The 22,856-nt window shown below is 38.3% G+C and overlaps 1 protein-coding gene across 6 annotated transcripts in view; it reads left to right on the top strand.

Annotated features, from left to right (window-relative positions):
* LOC150079291 (intermembrane lipid transfer protein VPS13D-like) overlaps positions 1–22,856 on the top strand; it is a 1,618,665-nt gene that overhangs the window by 788,929 nt on the left and 806,880 nt on the right. For all 6 annotated transcript variants that reach the window (XM_090383928.1, XM_090383929.1, XM_090383926.1 and 3 more), the window contains one exon: positions 11,777–11,913. In XM_090383928.1, the coding sequence (XP_090240054.1) occupies positions 11,777–11,913 (137 nt within the window). The remainder of the gene's footprint in view (positions 1–11,776; positions 11,914–22,856) is intronic.

The raw sequence follows: 22,856 nt of genomic DNA, 5'->3' as shown, positions 1-22,856 counted from the left end.
AAGAAGTATCGACCATCCCGATCATTGTGTCAACTACCAGTATGTTACTAAAGACCCTACATAGCAGCCTAGCAGCAATAGGTCTCCCAGAGAACACCTACAAGGAACTCCAGAAAGTCGCAATCCTGAACACCTGTAGGATAGTCAGAGATTTCCTAGACCAACAGTAACACTGGACATTACAACCACCCTGTGTACTTGGTAATAGTACCCGTCACGGAGTGGAATCCCCCAATCAGGGAGAAATAATATAAGAGCAACAACAATAATAATATCTCAGTGACACCACATCTTTGATACCCCACAATATCTGCATTTGAAGATTTGACATGTCAAATTCATCAAATTTATTTACTCTGCTCCTAACATGTAAGTATTCATGTACCTGTTCTTGCTCTTAGTTTCTCAAACAAAGCCCATATATTTCCTTGTTCCAAGTTTGCCCACATCAGCCTTTGAAATTCCCAGTACAGTAAGTCCCAGACACACTTAAGAGATACATTCCAGGACTTCTTATGTACTTCGAGTTTAACATAACCCAGGAATGACTAATAAAATATTGCTACTATTTGCCTGATATTCCAAAATTACAAAAAAGCACATAATATCCTCAGAAGAATGAAGAAAAATTGTTATATATCATAAAAATTAATAACTTTATCTGGGGACAGCAGTCAAGTAGCTGGAGTGGCACATAAGAAAAGAAAACATAAAAGGAAGAAAAAAATTATTATTATTATTGTGGATTATTGTGCAACACAGAGCAAAATGGAAGACGGAATAAATAATGACAAGGTTAATACTAATTGTAAAACACACATATATTAAATATTATATACATAGAAAAGCTTTCGGTTATTGTGGTAACCTACATCAGTCAAACTGACAGTTAAGAGTGTGGAACCTGAGGGTGTGTACTGCCAGTCATGTATATGAAACTGCGTGATGCAATTGTTAATGGTTTAATGTTGAAGCCTGTGGCTGTGACATATGTGAACGTTGCCAACTTTTGTCATTCATCAAAATGGTTGCTTCAATAATTGGGTGGACACGACATCCACTGCTTCTATTGACTGAGGTATTAGAGCATGTGATGTTCAACAACTCCAACCAGGTATGTCGCTAATAGTGGTAGAACCTATTTACAATCACGACATCGCGGTGCAGATCAATGTCGTGGTGGGTTGACCAGAAGTGTTCGGCAATGGTCGAGTTTTCTATGTCCGCTAAGCGGATGGCTCTTTCATGTTTTGAAAGATGTTTGCCGAGCCATCTCCCAGTTTTCCGGATGTAGTAGCAAGTGCAGTCACGGTGAGAGATGCAGTAGACTAGACCACTTTATAGTAAGGTGGGAACCGGTGTTTTCACTCTAGAGATGAGGGATTGCAACTTTCTTCCTGGGAGCACCCACTTTATCCCATGTAATTTTAGGACCCTAGAAACCTGTTGTAATAGGTTTGGGTAGTATGGGATAAAGGTGCCCTTGGATGTTCCTGTTGGTCGCTACGTGGTCATGTGTCTGTTGGTCGCTACGTGGTCATGTGTCTCTAGGTCACACCTGTCAAGGGTACTGGAGGGATAGCCACACCTCGTAAGATCTGCTTTGACTTTAGCAATCTCGGTGCGCCTTTAATCTACAGAACTAGAGTGGGTCCAGGCATGGATTAGCAATGTCCGTGCAGTGCCAAGATGAAGGCTGCGTGCGTGTGCTGACCGAAAGTTGGTAAATTGGCCAGCACATTCGTTTACGGTAGACAGTTGTCTTCAAGCGTGTGCCCTCGTGTCGGACAAGGGTGTCTAAGTATGGTAGGGTATTGTCCAATTCTAGTTCGATGCTGAATTTTAGGAAAGGCGACAGAGAATTGAGGCAGTCTAAGCCGGCCGCCTGAATCTCTGGGGAAATTCAGGCGACCACAAACACATCATCCACATAGCAACACCAAAATGTGATGGTATCTGGTTCATTCTTAAATGCACGACCCTCTAATTTTTCCATTGTGATATTTGCTATGACTGAACTAATTGGGGAACCCATGGCTGTGCCATGCACCTGTTGGCCAATGAGTCATTGAACATAATTGCACCACCTGTTCAGCACAGTCTGAGGGCGGTGGAGATATTGTCTGGTGTTAGTTCAGTCCTGCTGCCAAGGGTCTAGTCATTATCCAAGAGTTCCTTTGCATATGTGATGGCAAGTTTCACTGGGATGGAGTTGAAAAGCGACACTACATCAAATGATGCCTTGATTTGATTTTCTGAAATGGATCCGTTCTATAAATTCACTACTGTTGGAGACAGTGTTGGTGGTTTTGCCTACTAGGGGAGAAATGAGCCCCGAGACAAACTTTGCCGATTCATAACTCTGCGAGCCACAACAGGAGACAATGGGTCATAACAGTATACCTTCTTTGTAAATTTTCGGTAGTCCGTAGAATTACGGAATCTGGCAGCCGGAAGCACAATGATGTGTGGATTCTGTTATTTTCTACTCTCTTTCTTTCTTTGTTAACAAAGAAAGTATACCGTTAAGAGTATTTTTTTTCTGACTTAGCAATGTTTTAGTATTGACAAACAACACTTCCCTTTTCCTCAATTCATCTGCTACACAAGCTGTGCTAGTGCCTTGATCTGTATTTTCATCAGTATCCACTTTACCAGTCTCCTTGACACTAGTAACATGTGAACTGCTTGCTACACTTTTATTTAAAACTCCTTCTCTAAACAAACAATCCATGATATTTTAATTTGGGGTATACACAATCGTAATATTATAAATTAATATGATGCCCACTTTATTTTAATATGAAAATTATTGCAGTGCAAAACACCGCCGATCTATGACTGATACTCTCCCTCATACGCTCTACCGCTGTGCCCCACCTCACTAAACATTATTTTGTCAGGGGATATGATTCAACTAGTGATGGTAGAATCAAATGCAAGTATTCAATTCATTTATCCCACATTAGACTAACCGGATTTTATTTTCCACAAATGCAAGTCGCACAAAGTCTGTGCGCAGGTCCCCTCTCCCTAGGGAATATTAATAATTTTTGAAACTTTATTTAAATAAATTTTTCATACATAATTTAAACTATTAATTAGAGCTCAAAAACTAATTTTATTGCGGAACCCCAAATGTTATCGGCAGAACCCTACGGTTCTGCAGAACACAAGTTGGGAACCGGTGCTCTAAAGAAACTTCATTATCTGTGAAATTATGAATAACTTTTGAGAGCACCTCTTTTCATTTTTATTCTGAATTTTTACCAGTTTAGTTTAATTCTGTTATGGTAAATTCAGCGCAAATCTTCATCTTTATCTTGCTTCATTTTCTTAAATATTTTATGTGATATTGTTGCATATTTATGTGATTGTAGCACATTTGTGACTATTCTGTTTTGCATTTTATACAGAATAACATATTTTTGACCTGATTTTTTTGTAGCCATATCATGTCTCTGTTCTTCTCATCTTTGGTTTTGACTGAGTCATACTTTTTAGAGATTCTAACACTGGGGTTCAGTTATATTTGTTCTTCTGAGACGATTTCTGGGTAACAATCATACTAACCTTGTCCTCCCAGTTTCTTTAACTTTACATTTACAATGGCAGTCTAATATGTTACGTCAAGGAAACAGTGGTCTGTGTACAGTAATGTTTATGGTTCTCATCCTTTTTGGATGCTTCTCGTTGACATTGAAGTAGTCAGAATTTTCTATTTGAAGGTATTAGTGATTAGTAGTAGTGGCATGTGATGCAAGAAAGCAAGTGTATGAGCTTATGCAGCATCAGCCAAAAAAAAAAAAAAAAAAAAAATCACACCATTCCCTCCAATGCCTGTCCAGTTCCTCCTCAAATTTATTTAACCTGTCAACTTCCACAACAACTGATGGAAGTTTGTTCCAGCAATTAACCACTCGCTGGCTAAAGGCAAATTTCCGCACATCTATTCTACATCTGTCTTTTCTTAATTTGAATTTGTGCCCCCTTAGGTTCGTAATCTGAACAAATGGAAAGATCCCATCAGAATTCAGCATGCTCAACCCTAAACTTAAACCTTGGTGTACCCTGCATTAAAAATAAAAAGTTACCTTTCAACTTCATTGCAGAAATGATTTCTTCATCAGAAATTTATAGAATTCTGATTATGGATGTATGCAATATCTTCATAGTTTGACAAGAGTACACAAATTTTTATTTGAACATTGAGAACTGAAACACAACGACGAGCAACTAGTGCACATGCAATTCCCTCATGTGCAAAGTCTGAGCAACAGGAAGGATCCCATCAGCACTGAGTTTGCTCATGCCATTCATATCCTTAAATACATCAATCAGATCACCTTGCAGATGCCTAGTCATTGGGTGCTGCAATTTGCTGAAGTGAAGCCTTTCTTGGAAACTGTCTGAAAGTTCACCAGCCTCATTGCCATTCTCTGTGTGTTCTCGCAGCTCTGCATCCTTATTAAACTGGGGCCTGTGCAGACATTTGTGCAGTACTTGAGTTGTGGCCTTATACAATGTGAAAATCACATCCGTTTCCCTGCCAGCAAAGTTCCTGTATATCATTGACAAAACCAGTAAATTGCCCTCAGTGCCGGTCTGCATTGCTCAGAAAACCCTCATATCTGACTGCACAGTTATCCCAGATGCTTTTCATTTTCCACGCCCTGAGTGTGGTATTGCACAGTAAGTTAGTATGTTACTGTGAGATTACTGCTATCCCTATTCAGTACCTTGCATTTTTCAATGTATCTCATCCCATTTGCCTAATTTTTCTAGATCTTTTTGCAGCAGCATACTTTTATTACTGTCTTTAACCACCCTGCCAAATTTTGTGTCATCTGCAAACTTAGACTTATGCCTGATATACCTTCATCTTAAATGTCATTAATAAATACAGAGAACAACAACAGGCTCAGCACCGAATCCTGTGGAACTACACTAATAGCAGTTTCTATTGATAACAACTTTCTGTCTTCTCCCCCTCAACCATCCCTTAATCCATTTCAGTAACTTGCCCTTAATGCCTCACTGCTCCTATTTGTATAGCAGTCTTTTATGTTCAATGGTATCAGAAGTCTTGCTAAAATTCAAGCATATGATATCAAAATAATTTTTTTCATCCAGTTCCATTGTCACTGCATCATAGTATCCAATCAAATTGATTGGACAAGATTTCCTCTTAAAAAACCCATGCTGCAATTTGAGTATAGTGGCACTCTTGTCTAGATGGTCCTGCATAACTTCTTTAAACAGGTTCGTTTTCCACAGAACAAAAGTTAGCATCTCTAATTACTCATGTCCCCTTTGATTCCCCTTTGTGAATTGGAGATATTTTCATTCATATCCAGTCCATAGAGATTCCCGATATATATCCAAAGATGCTCTCACATAATTATGGCTAAGGATTTTCTTACCTCCTTTGCTACCTCCTGTAATATAATTGGATAGAACTCCCCCCCCCAGCTGCTTTTTTTAAGTTTAACTTTGACACTTTCTCTTTCCCTTTATTCTCAATAATTACAAAATCATTTATCTGCCTGTTTGAGACTTATAAATGTCTGTCCTCCACTTCTCTACAGAATTCCTCGTGTATAAATATAGATATAAAATGACTATCCAGTTTTTCATCAACCTGAGAAGGATTATCAACAGTTAAGCCATCTATCAAGTTGAACAATTTGATTCGTCCCCTTCTTCTAGCATTTACATAAGTAAAGAAGTATTTGTTGTTTTTTTCTGCATCCTCTGCCAAAGATTTCTTTATGATCTGCCTTTGCTTCCTAGCTTCCTTTTTGAGTTTATTGCAGACTAGTTTATGTCTGTTTTAGGCATCAATATGTATCATCTGATAATTTATATGTATTTTGCTGTGCATTTTTCTTCTCTGCCACGAGCCTCATTAATTCATCTGACATCTATTTAGACCTGAACCTTGAACAGTATTTCTTAGTTGGTATGAAAAACCTAGTATTCTCCAAGATTAAGTACCCGAAGGCTTCCCATTTGGAATTCACCATTGGTAACATCATCAGTTGATCCCACTGTATAGAATTTAAAAGATGTCTGAGACCACTTGTTCAAGGTTTAGGCCTAAATGGTTATCTAATGAACTAATGAGACTCGTGACAGAGCAGAAAAATGCATGGGATGCATATAAATTATCAAGCGACTCAGAAGCCTATGGCAGATATAAGCTAGTCTGTAATCAGGTCACAAAGGAGGTTAGGCAGGCGAAGGCAGATTACGAGAAATCTTTGGCAAAGGATGCTAAGAAAAACAGCAAGGATTTCTTTACTTATATAAACTCTAAAAGGAAGGGGATGAATCTGATTGGTCCACTTGATATCGATGGTTCCACTGTTGATGATCCTGCTCAGATAGCAAACAAACTGAATGAGTATTTTGGATCTACATTCACACATGAGTTATTAAGGTTTGAAAATGGCAGAAGGTTATCAAATTGTAGGAGGGTGCTTAATGATTTTGTAATAACTGAGAGCAAAGTGGAGGAGAAATTGTTGAAGTTAAACATAAGAAAGGCACCTGGGGTGAATGGGATCTATCCAATTATATTAAAGGAGGCAGCAATGCAACTAAGCAAACCCTTAGCCATAATTACGAGAGCATCCTTGGACTCAGGGGAGGTCCCCACGGACTGGAGATGTGCAAATGTATCTCCAATTCACAAAGGGGGATCGAAGGGTGACACGAGTAATTACAGACCAGTTAGTTTAACTTCTGTTCCGGGTAAAATAATGGAGTCACTGGTTAAAGATGCATTGCAGGATCATCTAGACAAGACTGCAGCAATAATTCAGACACAGCATGAGTTTGTTAAGGTAAGGTCTTGTCTGACAAATTTGATAGGATATTATGATGTGGTTACAAAGGAACTGGATGCAAAAAATAATTTTGATATCATATATTTGGATTTCGGGAAAGCTTTTGACACTGTTGCGCATGGAAGACTATTGTACAAATTGAAGCAGAATGTTATTAAGGGTAAGTTGCTACAATGGATAAAAGGATGGTTAAGTGGGAGAAGACAGAGTGTGGTAATTAATGGGTGCTGCTCTTCATGGACTAATGTTATTAGTGGAGTTCCACGGGGTTCCGTGTTGGGTCCTCTGTTGTTTTCTGTATTTATAAATGATATTGATGAAGGTATATCAGGCTTAGTGTCGAAGTTTGCAGATGATACAAAGGTTGGCAGGGTTGTTAATGACAGTAATGGCAGTGTGCTACTGCAACAGGATCTAGATAATTTGGGCAGATGGGCTAAGTGGCAACTGAAGTTTAACCTTGACAAATGCCAAGTACTGCATATGTTTAGAGGTAACCCTAGAGAAACGCACCCAGTGTGTGGTACTACACGTAAGGTGATAGAAAATAAAAAAGACCTGGGAGTAATTGTGCAGTCAGATATGAAGTTTTCTGTGCAATGCAGACAGGCTGCCAGTGCAGGTCATGGAGTTTTGTCAATGATATATAGGAATTTTGCTAGCAGGGGGCCTCATTTTAGGAAGGATGTAGATTTTCTTGAGCGTGTACAGAGAAGGGCAACAAGATTGGTGAGGGGAATGAAATGACCCTCTTACCAAGAGAGGCTTAAGTTCTGCAAATTGCAGTGGCTGGAGACTAGGCACCTGCGAGGTGATCTGATTGAGGTGTATAAGGCCTTGAATGGGTTGAGCTGGCTGAATTCTGATGGAATCCTTCCACTTGTTCAGATTACGAACCTAAGGGGGCACAAATTCAAATTAAGAAAAGACAGATTAGAATACGTGTGCGTAAATTTGCCTTTAGCCAGCGGGTGGTTAATTGCTGGAACAAACTTCCATCTGTCGTTGTGGAAGTTGATAGATTAAATAAATTTAAGGAGGAACTGGAGAGGCATTTGGAGGGAATGGTGTGTTTTTTTTTTTTTTTTTTTTGCTGATGCTGCATAAGCTCATACACTTGCTTTCTTGCATCATATGCCACTACTACCACCACCACTGTAGTCACCTTTGTGAAAACAAAAACCCTTCCCTTTACCCTTGATGGTAGTTACTTTTGAATAAATCTTACAGATATACACTGATCACTACCACCTATTGGCTCTTATCTTCATGAAGAACAACAACTCCTGATAATCATCAAGAATATGCTCTTTCTTGTTGCTTCTTTAATGTGTTGCCAAATGGTCATCCAAGAAATTCGCAAAAGTCTTGCTATTATGTGAGTGATCACCTTACAATTTCCACTTAATATCTCGAAAGTTAAAATTCCCCCTTATAAAACATTCTGATTAAGTCCCACTCTGTTTCTCTTTGTTGCTGGTTGTACTCATCACAGTCGTTAGGTCTATAACAGACTCCTACTCTCATTTTTGTTTTCCCACTGTTTATGTCACACCAAACTGATTGTAGTACCAACCCACCAACCCAGCAATGAGAGGTTAACAGGCTTTGAAACAGTCTGGGTGGTACCATCTGCCAAGCATAAAAGATGGTAAAGGTAAAGTGCAGCCATTATCAACCCACTGCAGGATGGAAGCCTCCTCAACAATTCATGCTGAGGGAAATGGACCATAATCTGCCATGCTGGTCCAGTGCGGGTTGGCAGATCGACCGTATTCAGCAGTCAGGGGCTTGAACCCCGGTCTACTCAAAGAACGTGTGCTACTGCACTCCCGCTCCTGCCCACTCGGCTACGGAGGCCGGTTAGCTAACATTATTCTTCTCTACTGGGGAAGTATTTCTTATTTGAGGTATTGCAGTACAGTATGGAATGTAACAAAATGATTTACTGCAAACTATAATGATGCTTTTGTACTAACTTGTTCATGTAATAAATTTCTCTTGGTCTGAGGCTTTCTGCCCAAACCCTTTTTACTAATTTTTGAGTATATAATTACATAAAATAAATATGAATGTATAAATAACAATTACATTTGTTTAGGTTGGATGAATAGGTCCGTGAGTGATGTAGTTAGCCTTATGTTCATGAGACTCATTATATCACTAATGTAATGTGATCATCTGCATTGTGAAAAAAAGAGATGTTATTGGGAAATGGGCTCTAATTGCAGATATATAAACAGATTTGTAATCAGCATTCATATATTTATCTATTTCACATATATATTTTTTTCCAATAAAAAATCATATTGACCTAAGTTGATTGTGCTATTCAGATGATGTTGAAAGTAAGCTTGTTGTTCCACGAAAGAGGCCAGACTGTGTGATCTTAGATGTAATTAATGTTAAAGGGTGCAAAAATATTTGTTGATGCTATCTGGGCAGTGTTAGGTGGGTCGGAAAACTGCTGGCTTGGGAGAAAGCACAGACTGAAAGATTACTAGTAGCTGCAGGGAGAGGCAGAAGTGATTCTTGCACTGCTTTTATTGTAATGAGCATCAGGTTGCTGCGGATTTCAAGAGCTGCTGGGAGTCATCAAGCTTGCACCAAGCTTGTCAGACAAAGTTACACAATGTACAAAGTTGTTGTAGTGGATCTTGGTGTAATCCATGCTACTTACCACAGAGGAGTCAAAGTATCACAAGAGATTCTTATGTGCCAAACCTTCGAAAAGCATGGCTAGACTCTCAAGGAGAGAAATAGGACTGGTATACCATCAAAATCTGATGCTTTGTTGCTGTTTTGGTGTTCAATATCTTCCACAGGTCAGCATCAAAATAGATAAGCCTTCAGATAACATCCTCCTAATTCTCAAGGATGAATAAAGATAGCAAACATCTCCACCTGTTTTGGTGGTATTTCTGAAATTCTGCCCCCATGCTGATTTGATTCTCCATCTCATTTATATTGAGAACATAAAGTAAAAAAAAAAGTAAAGTGCAGCCATTATCAACCCACTGCAGGGTGGAAGCCTCCTCAACAATTCATGCTGAGGGAAATGGACCATAATCTGCCACGCTGGTCCAGTGCGGGTTGGCAGATCGACCGTATTCAGCAGTCAGGGGCTTGAACCCCGGTCTATTCAAAGAGCGTGTGCTACTGCACTCCCGCTCCTGCCCACTCGGCTACAGAGGCCGTTCGAGAACATATTTTTGCCTTAACCAGATAAAAAGTTTTCACTGTGAACCAGTAAGGATAATGTGATTCTAGCTCACTCTTTGATTTGAATTGTACTGCTAATTGTCTCACATTTTTTTTTTTTTTTTTTTTTTTGTTTGTTTTTTATTTTATTTTACTGGAATTGTACTGCCAATAGTGATGCATTCATTATTATCATCGGTATCTTCAAGCATCCTGATGTCAGTTGGAAAATGGGGTTTGATTTAATACAGTCATCCTGCCTAACATTTGATATGCTTTCCATGTTTTTGATATATGACAGGGCTCACTGGCAATTATGAGATTACTTGTTCCAATGAACACTCTACCAGAATTTGTAGTATCCCTGACTTATTACATCGATGACTATTTGATGACCTTTTTGTAACATTACAGTTAGTAGATTTTGAATAATTATTAGTCATCCATAACATTGTCTGCTCAAAGCATAATGATTAACGTGAAGATTATTATCTTGTAAGTGCCTTCATTTTATGCAAGATTTCTAACATAGCAAAATAATGGGGCAGATATGTTTTAGTTGAAGCACATTCAAAACTTTTCTTTTGGTTATATTTTGGGGTTTTTAAATTGATATGTTTGTTTGACTAATAGAAGTTAAGGGATGTAAAGTCTCAATTACATAGCTAAATCTGAAGCACATTTAAGTTTGTGAATATAGACTCATTTTACATCTTATACTGCGAAATACTTTATGACAAATTGCCCTCTTGTGCCTCTTATACTTTGAATAAGTAACTATCCTCCACTGGAGAAGTTTACTGTTACTTTTTCTTGGTTGAATACTACCACCCAGACAGTACTGTTTCAAGGCTACATCGCCTCTTCTTGGCGGGTGAGTACTCGAGGTATAACATCTAACAACCCAGTTGTGACTTATTTAGATAATATGAGAGATGCAGAAAGAAATATACTGTATAAATATATTCTTAGACTAATGAAATTTAAAGGCTATAAAGCGTTAAGCTATGAAAAAAATATCAGACTACGATATAGTTGTGCATATGCATCATTGTTACTTAGCTGAACTTAACACAAACTGAAGTTTCTGAATGAGGCATCATTTTACAGCATTTCATATGGAATCCTTTCTGAGTTTCCTGGCTGTTATACTTTGAATAAATAATACTCTTCCATTAGAGAAGTCTAATTATTGTTACTTTTTCTCAGTTGAGTACCACTACCCAGCTGGCAACTAGTTGTGAAGATTTCACAATATGTGTTGTTATAAAGTAATGAATATAGATAACTCTATCATAGTCTGAATTCTAAATTTTTTTTTAATAGCTTCTTAGGCTTTATAGCACTTAACTGTTATTCATCTATGGAACACCTTTTGGCATCTCTCATATTGTAAATAAATCATAACTTACCTACTATGATACCTTTGGTACCTACCCATCCACTGAGGAGATGCCAATAGCTTTAAACAGTGCCATCTGTGTGGTGGTACTCAACTGAATATAAGTAACAATAGACTTCTCTAATGGATGAGCATTACTTATTCGAATTGTAAAAGCCAAGCAACTTGTTCTTGAAGATTTCACAATATGTGATGTTAAGTGATGCCTTTTTCATAAACTTTGACATGTTTCTAATTGAGCTGTGTAATAGTTATGCACAACTATATCATTTGTGTATTTATAGTTATATTCAGAAACTTTTTATTTTTTTTAAATTTTTAGTACAACAGATTCAGAAGCAGATATAACAATTGACTTCTCAGAGAATGAGTTGGCTTATGAGAAATCTCCCTGTGCAGAAAGTGACATAACTTCTCCAGTTGAAAAGAAACAATTACAGCCTATGAATGAATATAAAGGTAATGTTTTTTTAACAAATTATTATTCTTATATTGGTAAGATTAATAGGCTAAGTCACATTTGCAAGTTAATATACATTATTCTATTTTTAATGATTATCTTCTAATTATATTGTTTTATAATATATAATTAGTAATTATTTATTTATTTTGAAGAGAAATGTTTGAAATTTCGTTATATCTAATTCTTATGGTGTTATCTTCCAGTATTAATTTAATTTTACAGTGACAGAAATTAAATACTGATATTTAAATTTCATTGATTTTTGTTATATATTTAAAATCAATAATGCACTTGTTACATGTATTTATCCGATTAACTTGGTTAATTTATAGCTTCATTTGTTTTTAAAACTGCTCATAAATAAGAAAGTTCTTGTTTGCTGGAATTGTATTGTATCAATATAGCAATAACAGATCTTCCATTATTGTAGTATCAATATAAGAATAATGTAAACATAGTATCGATTATGGTAGTGTTATAGAACAATACAAATGCAATTAGTAGTAGCATTCTACATAATTTCGTATAAAGCGTTCCATAATAATTGGGTGTGGCATAGCATATGGCGTTATTGATTCTACTCTTGTCACCAGTGCTACTGAAAACAGCTGTTCTTGATATTAGTGAAATTCGTTATAATGGAAGAGTTTTATTACGTTCGTAAACTATAAATATATAGCAATACAAATAATGTAACTGTATAATATAATAAGTAATAACTTAAAACAGTATTTTAAGTACTAATGCTGAACAATTCTGATATTGTTTATATTATACTCATGTTATACTGCATCATATTATACTCATCTCTCCCTTAGTTTGATGGTATTCATTCATAAATTTAGATTAGAATAATTTTTCAGACTAGAGGAGAGAAGAAATAGGCTAAAACCAGAAAGAATGCTTTGGTTCAGTAGAGAACTGTCTATGGCAGTTCTCTTACAAATCAGGATTTGTAACATATTTGCTTGTTTTCTCTTTGCAAAACCCAATACCATGCATCTATGGGGGTTGGGTGGGTGCCCTTATATATGTTCATTGTAAAGAGCACGAGGAGGTTAAGCATGAATTCTGTGAGGTCTTGAAGAACATGATTGATACCCCCAAACAATAAAATAGAGGAGACCCATTAATCACCCAACTCAAGCATCTGGCAACAAAACAGCATCCTTATATCCATAGCAGCTTATAGGCCAATGAACATCCATAGCAGCTTATAGGCCAATGAACATCCATAGCAGCTTATAGGCCAATGAACATCCATACCATGCACACACACATGCACAACGATATCCTAGGTTGCAGAGATCTCTGGTCCATGGATGTAGCAGTTGTCGGTGAGTCTAATGCCATGGAAAGGGGAAATGTATTTTGTGAAAAGGATAGGTGGAATAGGATTGGGGGTTTATCTGTCAGGATCTGAGGTTGATGATCTGGTAGAGCAGCTATCACCTTTTAAAGGCACAAAAGATGATATCATTAATAACAAAGGTTGTATGCTTTTATACTTATGATGTTAAGAGTAGAAGATCTGAGAAATTGCTTAACAAGTACAGGGCAATGCTGAGAATTATTCTTGAGTTAGGAATATATTTGAAAGTGTCTAAAATTCTCCACAGACACTATAGGAGAGAGTACGTCATGAGAACCTTGTCAGCCAGTTTGGTCCAGAAGGTACTGTGCAAGGCTCACGGGCTAGAATATTTCTCAGAATGGTTTCTGCTTGTTAACAGGATAGACTGTTTTTACAGGAATGGAATGCACTTAAATTAGAAGGTGTGCAAGAATATTTGCCGATGCTATCGTCACTGTTATGTGGGTTGGAGAACTACTTGCCTCAGGGAATGCACAGAATAATAGATTAACAGCAGCTTCAGGCATAGGTGAAAGTGATTCTTCAGTTACTTCTATTGGACATACAGTAAACTCAAAAGTGAGGTGTAAGAGATTACAAGGCCTGCTACTGGTCATCATGGGATGAGAAAATACATGAGGAATATTAGTTACTAGAACCAATAAGAGGTCCACGTGTATTTGATTGTACACTAATGCTAGGAGTATAATGTATAAATTTGATAAATATGAAGTACTGATTAAGTCCATAAATGCAGATATGGGAAACAATGCAAAATTCAAATATGGTGGGTATCTTATGTAGGAAGGACAGTCACTATTGGGGGGGGGGGCAATGTTCTTGGTTAAGCAGCACATAGACTCTAAGGCTGTCCAACCAGACCAACATTTCCAGTGTAATGTTGAGTCCTTTTGGTCAGTTTGGGAAAACTAAAACGAGAGTGTTATAAGAATGATGACTGCAATGTGTAAAACAAACAACTGAACAGACATATAGAGTGGGCTAGTAAATCAGATTGTGATATAAAGAGCAATTTTGTCTTTCATTCTGTTGACTGGAACTTGTGGGTTGGTTACTCACACAGTTGCAGAAATTTTATGGATTTACTAGATGACTCTTTTTGACATCAGCATGTTATAGAGTTTACATAAAAGCAATACTCTTAATCCAATTCTTAGCAGTGACTCATCATTAAGAATCTCAGATAAAAGAACTACTAGTTGGCAGTGATTGTGATATGTTGTTGTGGGATATTGTTAAAGATATAACTATTGTCAAGGGTAAGGATTTTGCTTTATAAATTAGCAGGGGACAATCGGCAATATGCAATCAAGTTACTGAGGAGGTTAGTCAAGCTAAGGCAAATTATGAGAAGTCATTAGCTAAGAACACAAAGGAAAGTAGCAAAGAATTCTTTGTATGTTAACATTAGAAGAAAGGGATCAGGAAAGTGGATCCCCCCAAAGAAATGATTTGAGGGAAGGAAACAAGAAGTCCGATGGTGCAAAATCGAGTGAGTAGGCTGGATGGGGCAATATTTCATATCCACAGGTGGCCACTTGTGTTGTTCCAATTTCGGAAGTGTGAACTGGGGCATTGTTTTGAAGCATTCTCGCACCTTAGCATTAGCATTAGTAGAGGCATATGATGCAAGAAAGCAAGCTTATTCAGCATCAGTCAAAAAAAAAAAAAAAAACACACACACCACTCCCATTTCACCCCTCCGTTCGTTCGAAATACCTGTCCAGTTGAGCTTTAAATTTGTTTAGGCTATCAACTTCAACAACAAGTGATGGAAGTCGGTTCCACCAACCAACCACCCGCTGGCCAAAGGCAAATTTCCGCACATCTATCCGACATCCGTCCTTCCTCAATTTGAATTTATGCCCTCTGAGGTGATTATTCTGAGCAAGATGAAGAATCCCATTGGCATTGAGCATGCTCAAACCATTCAAAGCCTTATACACCTCTATCAGATCACCTCGCTGTTGCCTAGTCTCCAGACTCTGTAATTTGCAAAACTTAAGCCTTTCTTTGTAAGAGCAACCCTTTGTTCCATTCACTAATCTTGTTGCCCTTCTCTGTATCCGTTCCAGCAGCTCTACATCCTTCTTGAAATGAGGCCTCCAGACCTGTATACAGTACTCCAGATGTGGCCTAACCATTGCCTTATACAAGGGAATAATCACCTCCCTATCCCTGCTAGAAAAATTCCTGTATATCATTGACAAGACACCATGAGCTACTCTTGCAGCTCGTCTGCACTGCTCAGAGAACTTCATATCTGCCTGCACAATTCCCCCAGGTCCTTTTCATTCTCCACCACTGTCAGTGTAGTACCACAGAGTTGATACGTTCCTCTGGGGTTACTGTTTCCCATATGTAGTACTTTACATTTGTCAATGTTAAACTTCATTTGCCACCTCTCAGCCCATCTGTTCAACCTTTCCAGATCCTGTTGCAGCAGCATAGTGTCAGTAGTGTCCTTAACAACCCTGCCAACCTTTGTATCATCTGCAAACTTGGACCTTAAACTTGATATCCCATCATCAATATCATTCATAAACACCGAAAACAACAACGGACCCAACACTGAACCCTGAGGAACTCCACTAATAATATTAGTCCACGTTGAGCAGTGTCCATTGATTACCACTCTCTGTCTTCTGCCACTCAACCATCCCCTTATCCATAGCAGCAATTTGCCTCCAATGCCACACTGCTCCAATTTGTGCAGCAGTCTTCCATGTGCAACAGTATCAAAAGCCTTTCTAAGATCCAAATATATAATATCAAAGTTATTCCCTGCATCCAGTTCTTTTGTGACTACATCATAGTATCCAATCAAATTGGTCAGGCAAGACCTGCCCTTAACAAAACCATGCTGCGTCTGAGCTATAACTGAATTCTTGTCTAGATGATCCTGCAGTGCTTCTTTAACCAGTGCCTCCATTAATTTTCCTGGAACAGAAGTTAAACTAACAGGTCTATAATTACTTGTGTCAGCCTTTGATCCTCCTTTGTGAATTGGGGTTACATTTGCACATCTCCAGTCTATGGGTACCTCCCCTGAGTCCAAAGAAGCTCTCATAATTATGGTTAAGGGTTTGCTTACTTCCTTTGCTGCCTTCTTTAATATAACTGGATAGATCCCATCCACCCCAGGTGCCTTTTTTATGTTTATCCTCAACAATCTCTCCTCCACTTTCCTCTCAGTTATTACAAAATCATCCAGCTCACTGCCAATGTTTACTTTACCTACATCATTCTCCTTCCTGAATAACTCCTCATACGTGAATGTAGATGCAAAATACTCGTTTAGATTGTTAGTCACCTGAGCAGGATCCTCAACTGTTGAACCATCAATATCCAGTGGACCAATCTGATTCATCCCTTTCCTTCTTGAGTTTAAATATGTAAAGAACTCTTTTCTGTTTTTCTTTGCATCCTTTGCCAAGGATTTTTCGTAGTCTGCCTTTGCCTGCCTAATCTCCTTTGTGACTTGGTTACAGACCAACTTATATCTATCATAGGCTTCCATGTCACCCATTAATTTGTATGTATCCCATGCATTTTTCTTCTCTGCCACATGTCTCATTAGTTCATCTGACAACCATTTAGGCCTAAACCTTGAACAATATTTCTTAGTTGGTATGTAAAGCCTGGTAGCCTCCAAGATTAGTTCCTTGAATGCTTCCCATTTTGAGTTTGCTGTTGGTAACATCATCAATTGGTCCCACTGTATAGAATTTAAATACTGTCTCAGACCATCATAGTCGCCTCTACGAAAACAAAAACCCTTCCCTTTACCTCTGATGGTAGTTACCTCCTTGAGTAAATCCCACTTCAACACACTGTGATCACTGCCACCTAGTGGTTCATTTATCTGCAGATTCTTAATGCATGAAGAATCACTACTGATAATCAGATCTAGAGTATTGCTCCCTCTTGTTGCCTCACGAACATGCTGATGTAGAAAACAATCATCCAATAAATCCACAAAAGCCTTGCTAGAGTGCGAGTGACCAACCCATGAATTCCAGTCAATATCTGGGAAATTAAAATCCCCCATTATAAGACTCTCTCTGATTTTACTGGCCCACTCTATTTCCCTGTACAATATCTTATTATACTCATCAGAGTCATTAGGCCTATAGCACACTCCTACTCTCAATTTTGATTTCCCTATGCCAAACCAAACTGACTCGACACTGCCCTGTCCATCGATGTCGACTGGCTTCACTTCCTTGGACTTTATGTGTTTCTTAATTAATAGCATAACCCCTCTTCCCCTCTTGTCCTGTCTATCCTTTCTATACACATTGTATTCCCCAAATTCCAGTTCCGCATTACTTATATCTGTGTGACACCACGTCTCTGATATCCCAACAATATCTGCCTTTGATGTTTTGAGCAATACCTCAAATTCATCAAATTTATTTACCAAACTCCTAGCATTGGTGTACACGCAATTATACATGCACCTGTTTCTATTCTTAGCTACCCTAACACAACCCATGTGTTTACTTGTACTGCAATGACTCCCAGCAGTCTCTGAAATATCCTGCATCTTGTTTTTCAGGCTTCTGCTCATTTCAATAGAAGCAGTGCAAGAATCACTTCCACCTCTGCCAGTGGCTACTGTTAATCTATTAGTCCTTGTATCCCCACCAACTAGCAGTTTTCCGACCCACCTAACACTGCCTCGACAGCATCAGCAAAAATTCTTGCACCCTTTCTCTTTAAGTGTATCCCATCCCTGTAGAAGCAATCTCTCCTGTTAACAAGTACAGTCCAGGCTGAAAAAAATTCTACCCCTTGAGCCTTGCACAATCCCTCCAAGGCTGAATTGATCGACAAGGCTCTCATCATATACTCCCTCCTATCGTGTCTGGGCAGAATTGCAGACACTTTCAAATTCAACCCTAATTCACGGCTTTTTTTCAACAGTGACCTGTACTTGCTAAGTAATTCCGCCGGTCTCCTACTCTTAATATCATTAGTGCCAACGTGTACAACTATATCACCTTTTGTGCCCTTGAAAGATGATATCCGCTCTACGTCATCAACCTTTGCCCCTGGCAGACATACCCTGGTCCTATTCCATCTATCCTTTTTACAAAGCATGTTCCCCGTTTCCCTGACAATAGAGTCACCAACAACTACTAGTTCCTGTGGGACCAGCGCATTCTGCCTAGGGGGCTGCCTCTGTGTTGCCTGATGACCAAGTGCAAGCTCTGGCGTTGATGTGGGCAGCTGAGAGCTTGATGGGCCCCTCAATTTATTTCCTTCGAGGGCATTCACCCTGTCCTTCAAGCTCTCATAAAGGCCCATAACAACGCTGAGTTGTCGCCTGATTTCCTTGCACTCCTTACATTGTGCACACACAAAGACATCCCCCTTGGCAGTATCATGTCCCGTACCCGACTGCTCCGCAAACATCAAGCAAACAATGCATTTTAAAAGACTGTGATTCAGAGGGTAACTGCCCTCCTCAGTTCTCCCCTGAACCACAGCACTCCCATTAGCTTGAGCCTTTTGCTTTGCTGCTCTGGTCAGAGTCATGATTCCGATTTAATTCAATAAAATTTCAAAACAAAAATTAAATCCTTAGGTTATATCCCAAAACAGTTATGTTATATTTTTTTTTCGGTATCTAGTGTTTTCTACGAGTTCCCTTTATACAACTTCCGTATCACATGTACCACTATAGTTATGTATTAATTATTTGTTACGATTAAGTTGTTATTTATATATAGAGTTAAAAATACAATTTAATTGACAATAAAGTTTATCAAGATTAATAGATTTACTGATTAATTGACAATATTATATTATGCACTATACTACACTAAGCTAATGCTATCGTGTAAAAATGGCGGGAATTCTCGAACGGTACTTCTACGGACTCGTAAGTATTGATTAGCTTCCATATCTCGCTATCTCAGTTTAGAATAAACTAAGGTTCCTGTCTAGGTCTATAATCTACTTATAGAAGATAATTTGATATAACAATTGGTTAATAAATCGACTAAATTTGGTTAAAAAAAAAGACTTCTCGTTCAATTTGTAACGTGTGGATTTGATACCGTTACCGATACTAAGTAATACCTACAAAATCTCTGTCTAAGTTAAACTTTAAACTAAGTATCGTAACCAGGAATATAAAGCTACTCTAGAAAATAAGTTAATATGACAAGTTAAGCTAATAAATCAGGAAAAACTTCTCTGTTCCAAGAGCTTAAAGGAGCTTCGTCCGCACAGGCTCCTTTGGACAGCATGCCATGCTATCCAAAGTTTTGATTTTCTCCTGTAATTTTGTAAGTTCCATGGACTGCTTTTTACTTTCAGGGTCGAAATGGTGGATCCAAGTTGCATCCTGAGTGATTAGACGAGAGAAAGTCTTCCTCATTTTTTTGGCACAGGGCTAACAACTCTTGTGATTTCTGTTGTCGATCCACCTTCCGAAAACCAGTCGATAATAATTGGAGAATCCATCTTGCATTCAATTTCTGTAAATGGAGTTGGTCATGAAGGACTGTTTCAACAGAGTTCACACTAATCTTCACCTCCTGGGACAGTTCACTCACAGATATCCGCGAGCTTCCGTGATTATCGACTCCACTTTTCTGATCATGCTGTCATCAATGGCTGAATGGGGATGACCTGGAATGGGCTCAGATTTTACCGATGTCTGACCACACCTAAACTGTCTATGCGAGTGCTTCACAGTGCCATAGGATGGGGCTTCATCCTTATATACAGCAGTCATCTCCTCGTGGATTTCTTTAGGAGATTTCCCCTTCTAGAACAGATAACGAATTACATCTCTGGCTTCAACTTTGTCCATGATGCTACTTCGTCACATGTTCAGCTCTGTAAGAGGAAAAACAAATTAAGACACAGTGCCGAAATTTTATACATTTAGTACAGAGATATGTATGATGCTACACATAAAATATCATGACTCTGTGATATGTGGAAGTAGGTGAGGGCGATTCTTTATTGAGCCACCCTCGTAAGTTTCCAGCTACTTTTATTACAACTGACTTAATGCTATCAATCTTCATTGGCTTAACACATAGGTTCTCCTGGTCAGTGGTGGAAGTGTTCAGTTGTCTGAGGGCACCAGGGGGTTTTCCCCATCTCCACAGTGATATGTCAATAGTGAGTTATTTCCAATACATGCAGTATCATATTCAATTAACTTAATTAAACATTCTTATATTCCCACCATAGCAGGAGTTCTGTCAGTAATCAAACCTGATATTTTGTTGAGATTCAGAGTACATCCAGTTAATATGTACCCTTGACATCCGCATAAAAATCACTGAATTTGGTTGTGTCCTTGTCCTTCAGTGAATGTAGGTCAGCCATTTCTTTTGTTTTGTTTATATCATCATTGACACCACATACAAAACAAGCTAATTCAGCTGTATCCGTGACATCCTTATTTTCATCAAGTTCTAATGAGTAAAATTTGTAATTTGAGGCTTTAAGTTTTCGAATATGCTTAACACTGGATGCCAATTCATCAATATATTTAGTGATAGGATACCGTCATCATACTGTTATTATGATGCCTCCCTACTTTACCATGTGGTTTCTAATAGAACGGGTAATCAATGTGTGGTAAAAGTGTATCAGATCTTTAATTTTATTTCATCCGATTTTCTGCTCTTTTTGCTTTTTTTCTGAATGTCTGAAATCTTCCTAAATTTAAATTGAGATGGATAAATTGCTTATGAACCCTACAGAGGTGCAATGGAAAAAGCAGTTTTAACAATGCTTCAGTATATCTGTCAGGAAAAGATGGAGAAGGGGGAATCATAAATTAATAAAAACTATATGTTTAAATACACTGATATAAGTGGTTCTATATTTCGCACCAATATATCGGAGTTCAGCACTGACAATTTGGCCTGGATAAATGCAATATCCAAGGATTTCATCAAAGAAATTCAGTTGGGTGAAACTGTCAGTTGAATCCTGGCAAAGAGATTGAAGCCATGACAGAGGGAGAGACCTACCAATATCTGGTGATGATGCAGGTTCAACAGCAAGGTTCATGGAGATTAGGGCCTCCCTGACTGAGAAATACTATCAGAATCTGAGAAACTGGCTAAAATCAAAGGTGAATTGGCAGGAACATGGTCAGAGTCATAAACATCTATGCATTCCTAGTACTAATGTATTCCTTTGGAATCATAGATTGGACCAACACAGAGCTGGAGTAGATTATGAGATCGATAAAGGATAAAGATGACCAAGAGCTGTCCAGCACCACCTGGAGTCGTCCATTGAGAGATTGACCACAGTCAGAAAGAAGGTGGAATGGGTTTAACAGAGATTTCATTCAACAACAGAAGGAGGCCCTTAAGAACCTGGGGATTATTCCAGGAAAACAACACCAATCTACCATACCATAAGGAATATAAGACAGTTGCACATTTAGCTCAACAAGGAGACCCCACTCACAGAGACAGAAGAAACAAAGACAGAAAGATGGACAAAGAAGGCATCCAGGACCTACATAAAAAGACTACATAGACAAGATGGCTTCGAATGCATGGCTTATGAGTGGGAGGCTCTTCTCCAATGCTGAAGGTTTCATGCTCGCCATCCTGGTCATCAGTATATTTAGTGATAAAAAAATTAATAGTAGTAGTAGTGGCATGTGATGCAAGAAAGAAAGTGTATGAGCTTATGCAGCATCAGCCAAAAAAAAAAAAATAATAATCACACCATTCCCTCCAAATGCCTGTCCAGTTCCTCCTTAAATTTATTCAACCTATCAACTTCCACAACGACAGATGGAAGTTCGTTCCAGCAATTAACCACCCGCTGGCTAAAGGCAAATTTCCGCACATCTATTCTACATCTGTCCTTTCTTAATTTGAATTTATGCCCCCTTAGGTTCGTAATCTGAACAAGTGGAAGGATCCCATCAGAATTCAGCGTGCTCAACCCATTCAAGGCCTTATACACCTCAATCAGATCACCACGCAGGTGCCTAGTCTCCAGCCACTGCAATTTGCAGAACTTAAGCCTCTCTTGGTAAGAGGATCCCTTCATTCCCCTCACCAATCTTGTTGCCCTTCTCTTACACGCTCAAGTAAAACTACATCCTTCCTAAAATGAGGCCTCCAGACCTGTACTCAAGGCGTGGCCTGACCATTGCCTTATACAGAGGGACAATCACCTCCTTCTCCCTGCTAGCAAAATTCCTATATATCATTGACAAAACCCCATGACCTCAATTAACAGGAAATACTAGTATTAGTATTATCAATGGCCACATGGTGCAAGGAAGCCTATGGCTTATGCTATAATAATAAAATAAAATAAAAATAACAAAAATAAATAAAATTATAAAATAAAATAAAATAAGAAGAATAAAAATATAATAATAATAAATAATAATAACAGAAAAGGAAATGGACAACCTATGTATTTCCCTCCTCCCATGGGTAATTATCCAGCTGACCTTTGAATTTTCTCAAACTGTCAGCCTCTGCCAACCCATGTATGTAACTTATTCCAGTAATTTATAACTCGTTGGCTGAAATAAAACTTCCTGCAATC

The sequence above is a fragment of the Mastigoproctus giganteus genome, chromosome 10 (genome assembly GCF_048544385.1).
Source record: "Mastigoproctus giganteus isolate SK-2022 chromosome 10, ASM4854438v1, whole genome shotgun sequence".
NCBI classification, from domain to species: Eukaryota; Metazoa; Arthropoda; class Arachnida; order Uropygi; family Thelyphonidae; genus Mastigoproctus; species Mastigoproctus giganteus.
Note: the sequence above shows the minus strand (reverse complement) of the source record. Positions and strands in the feature narration are given on the sequence as shown.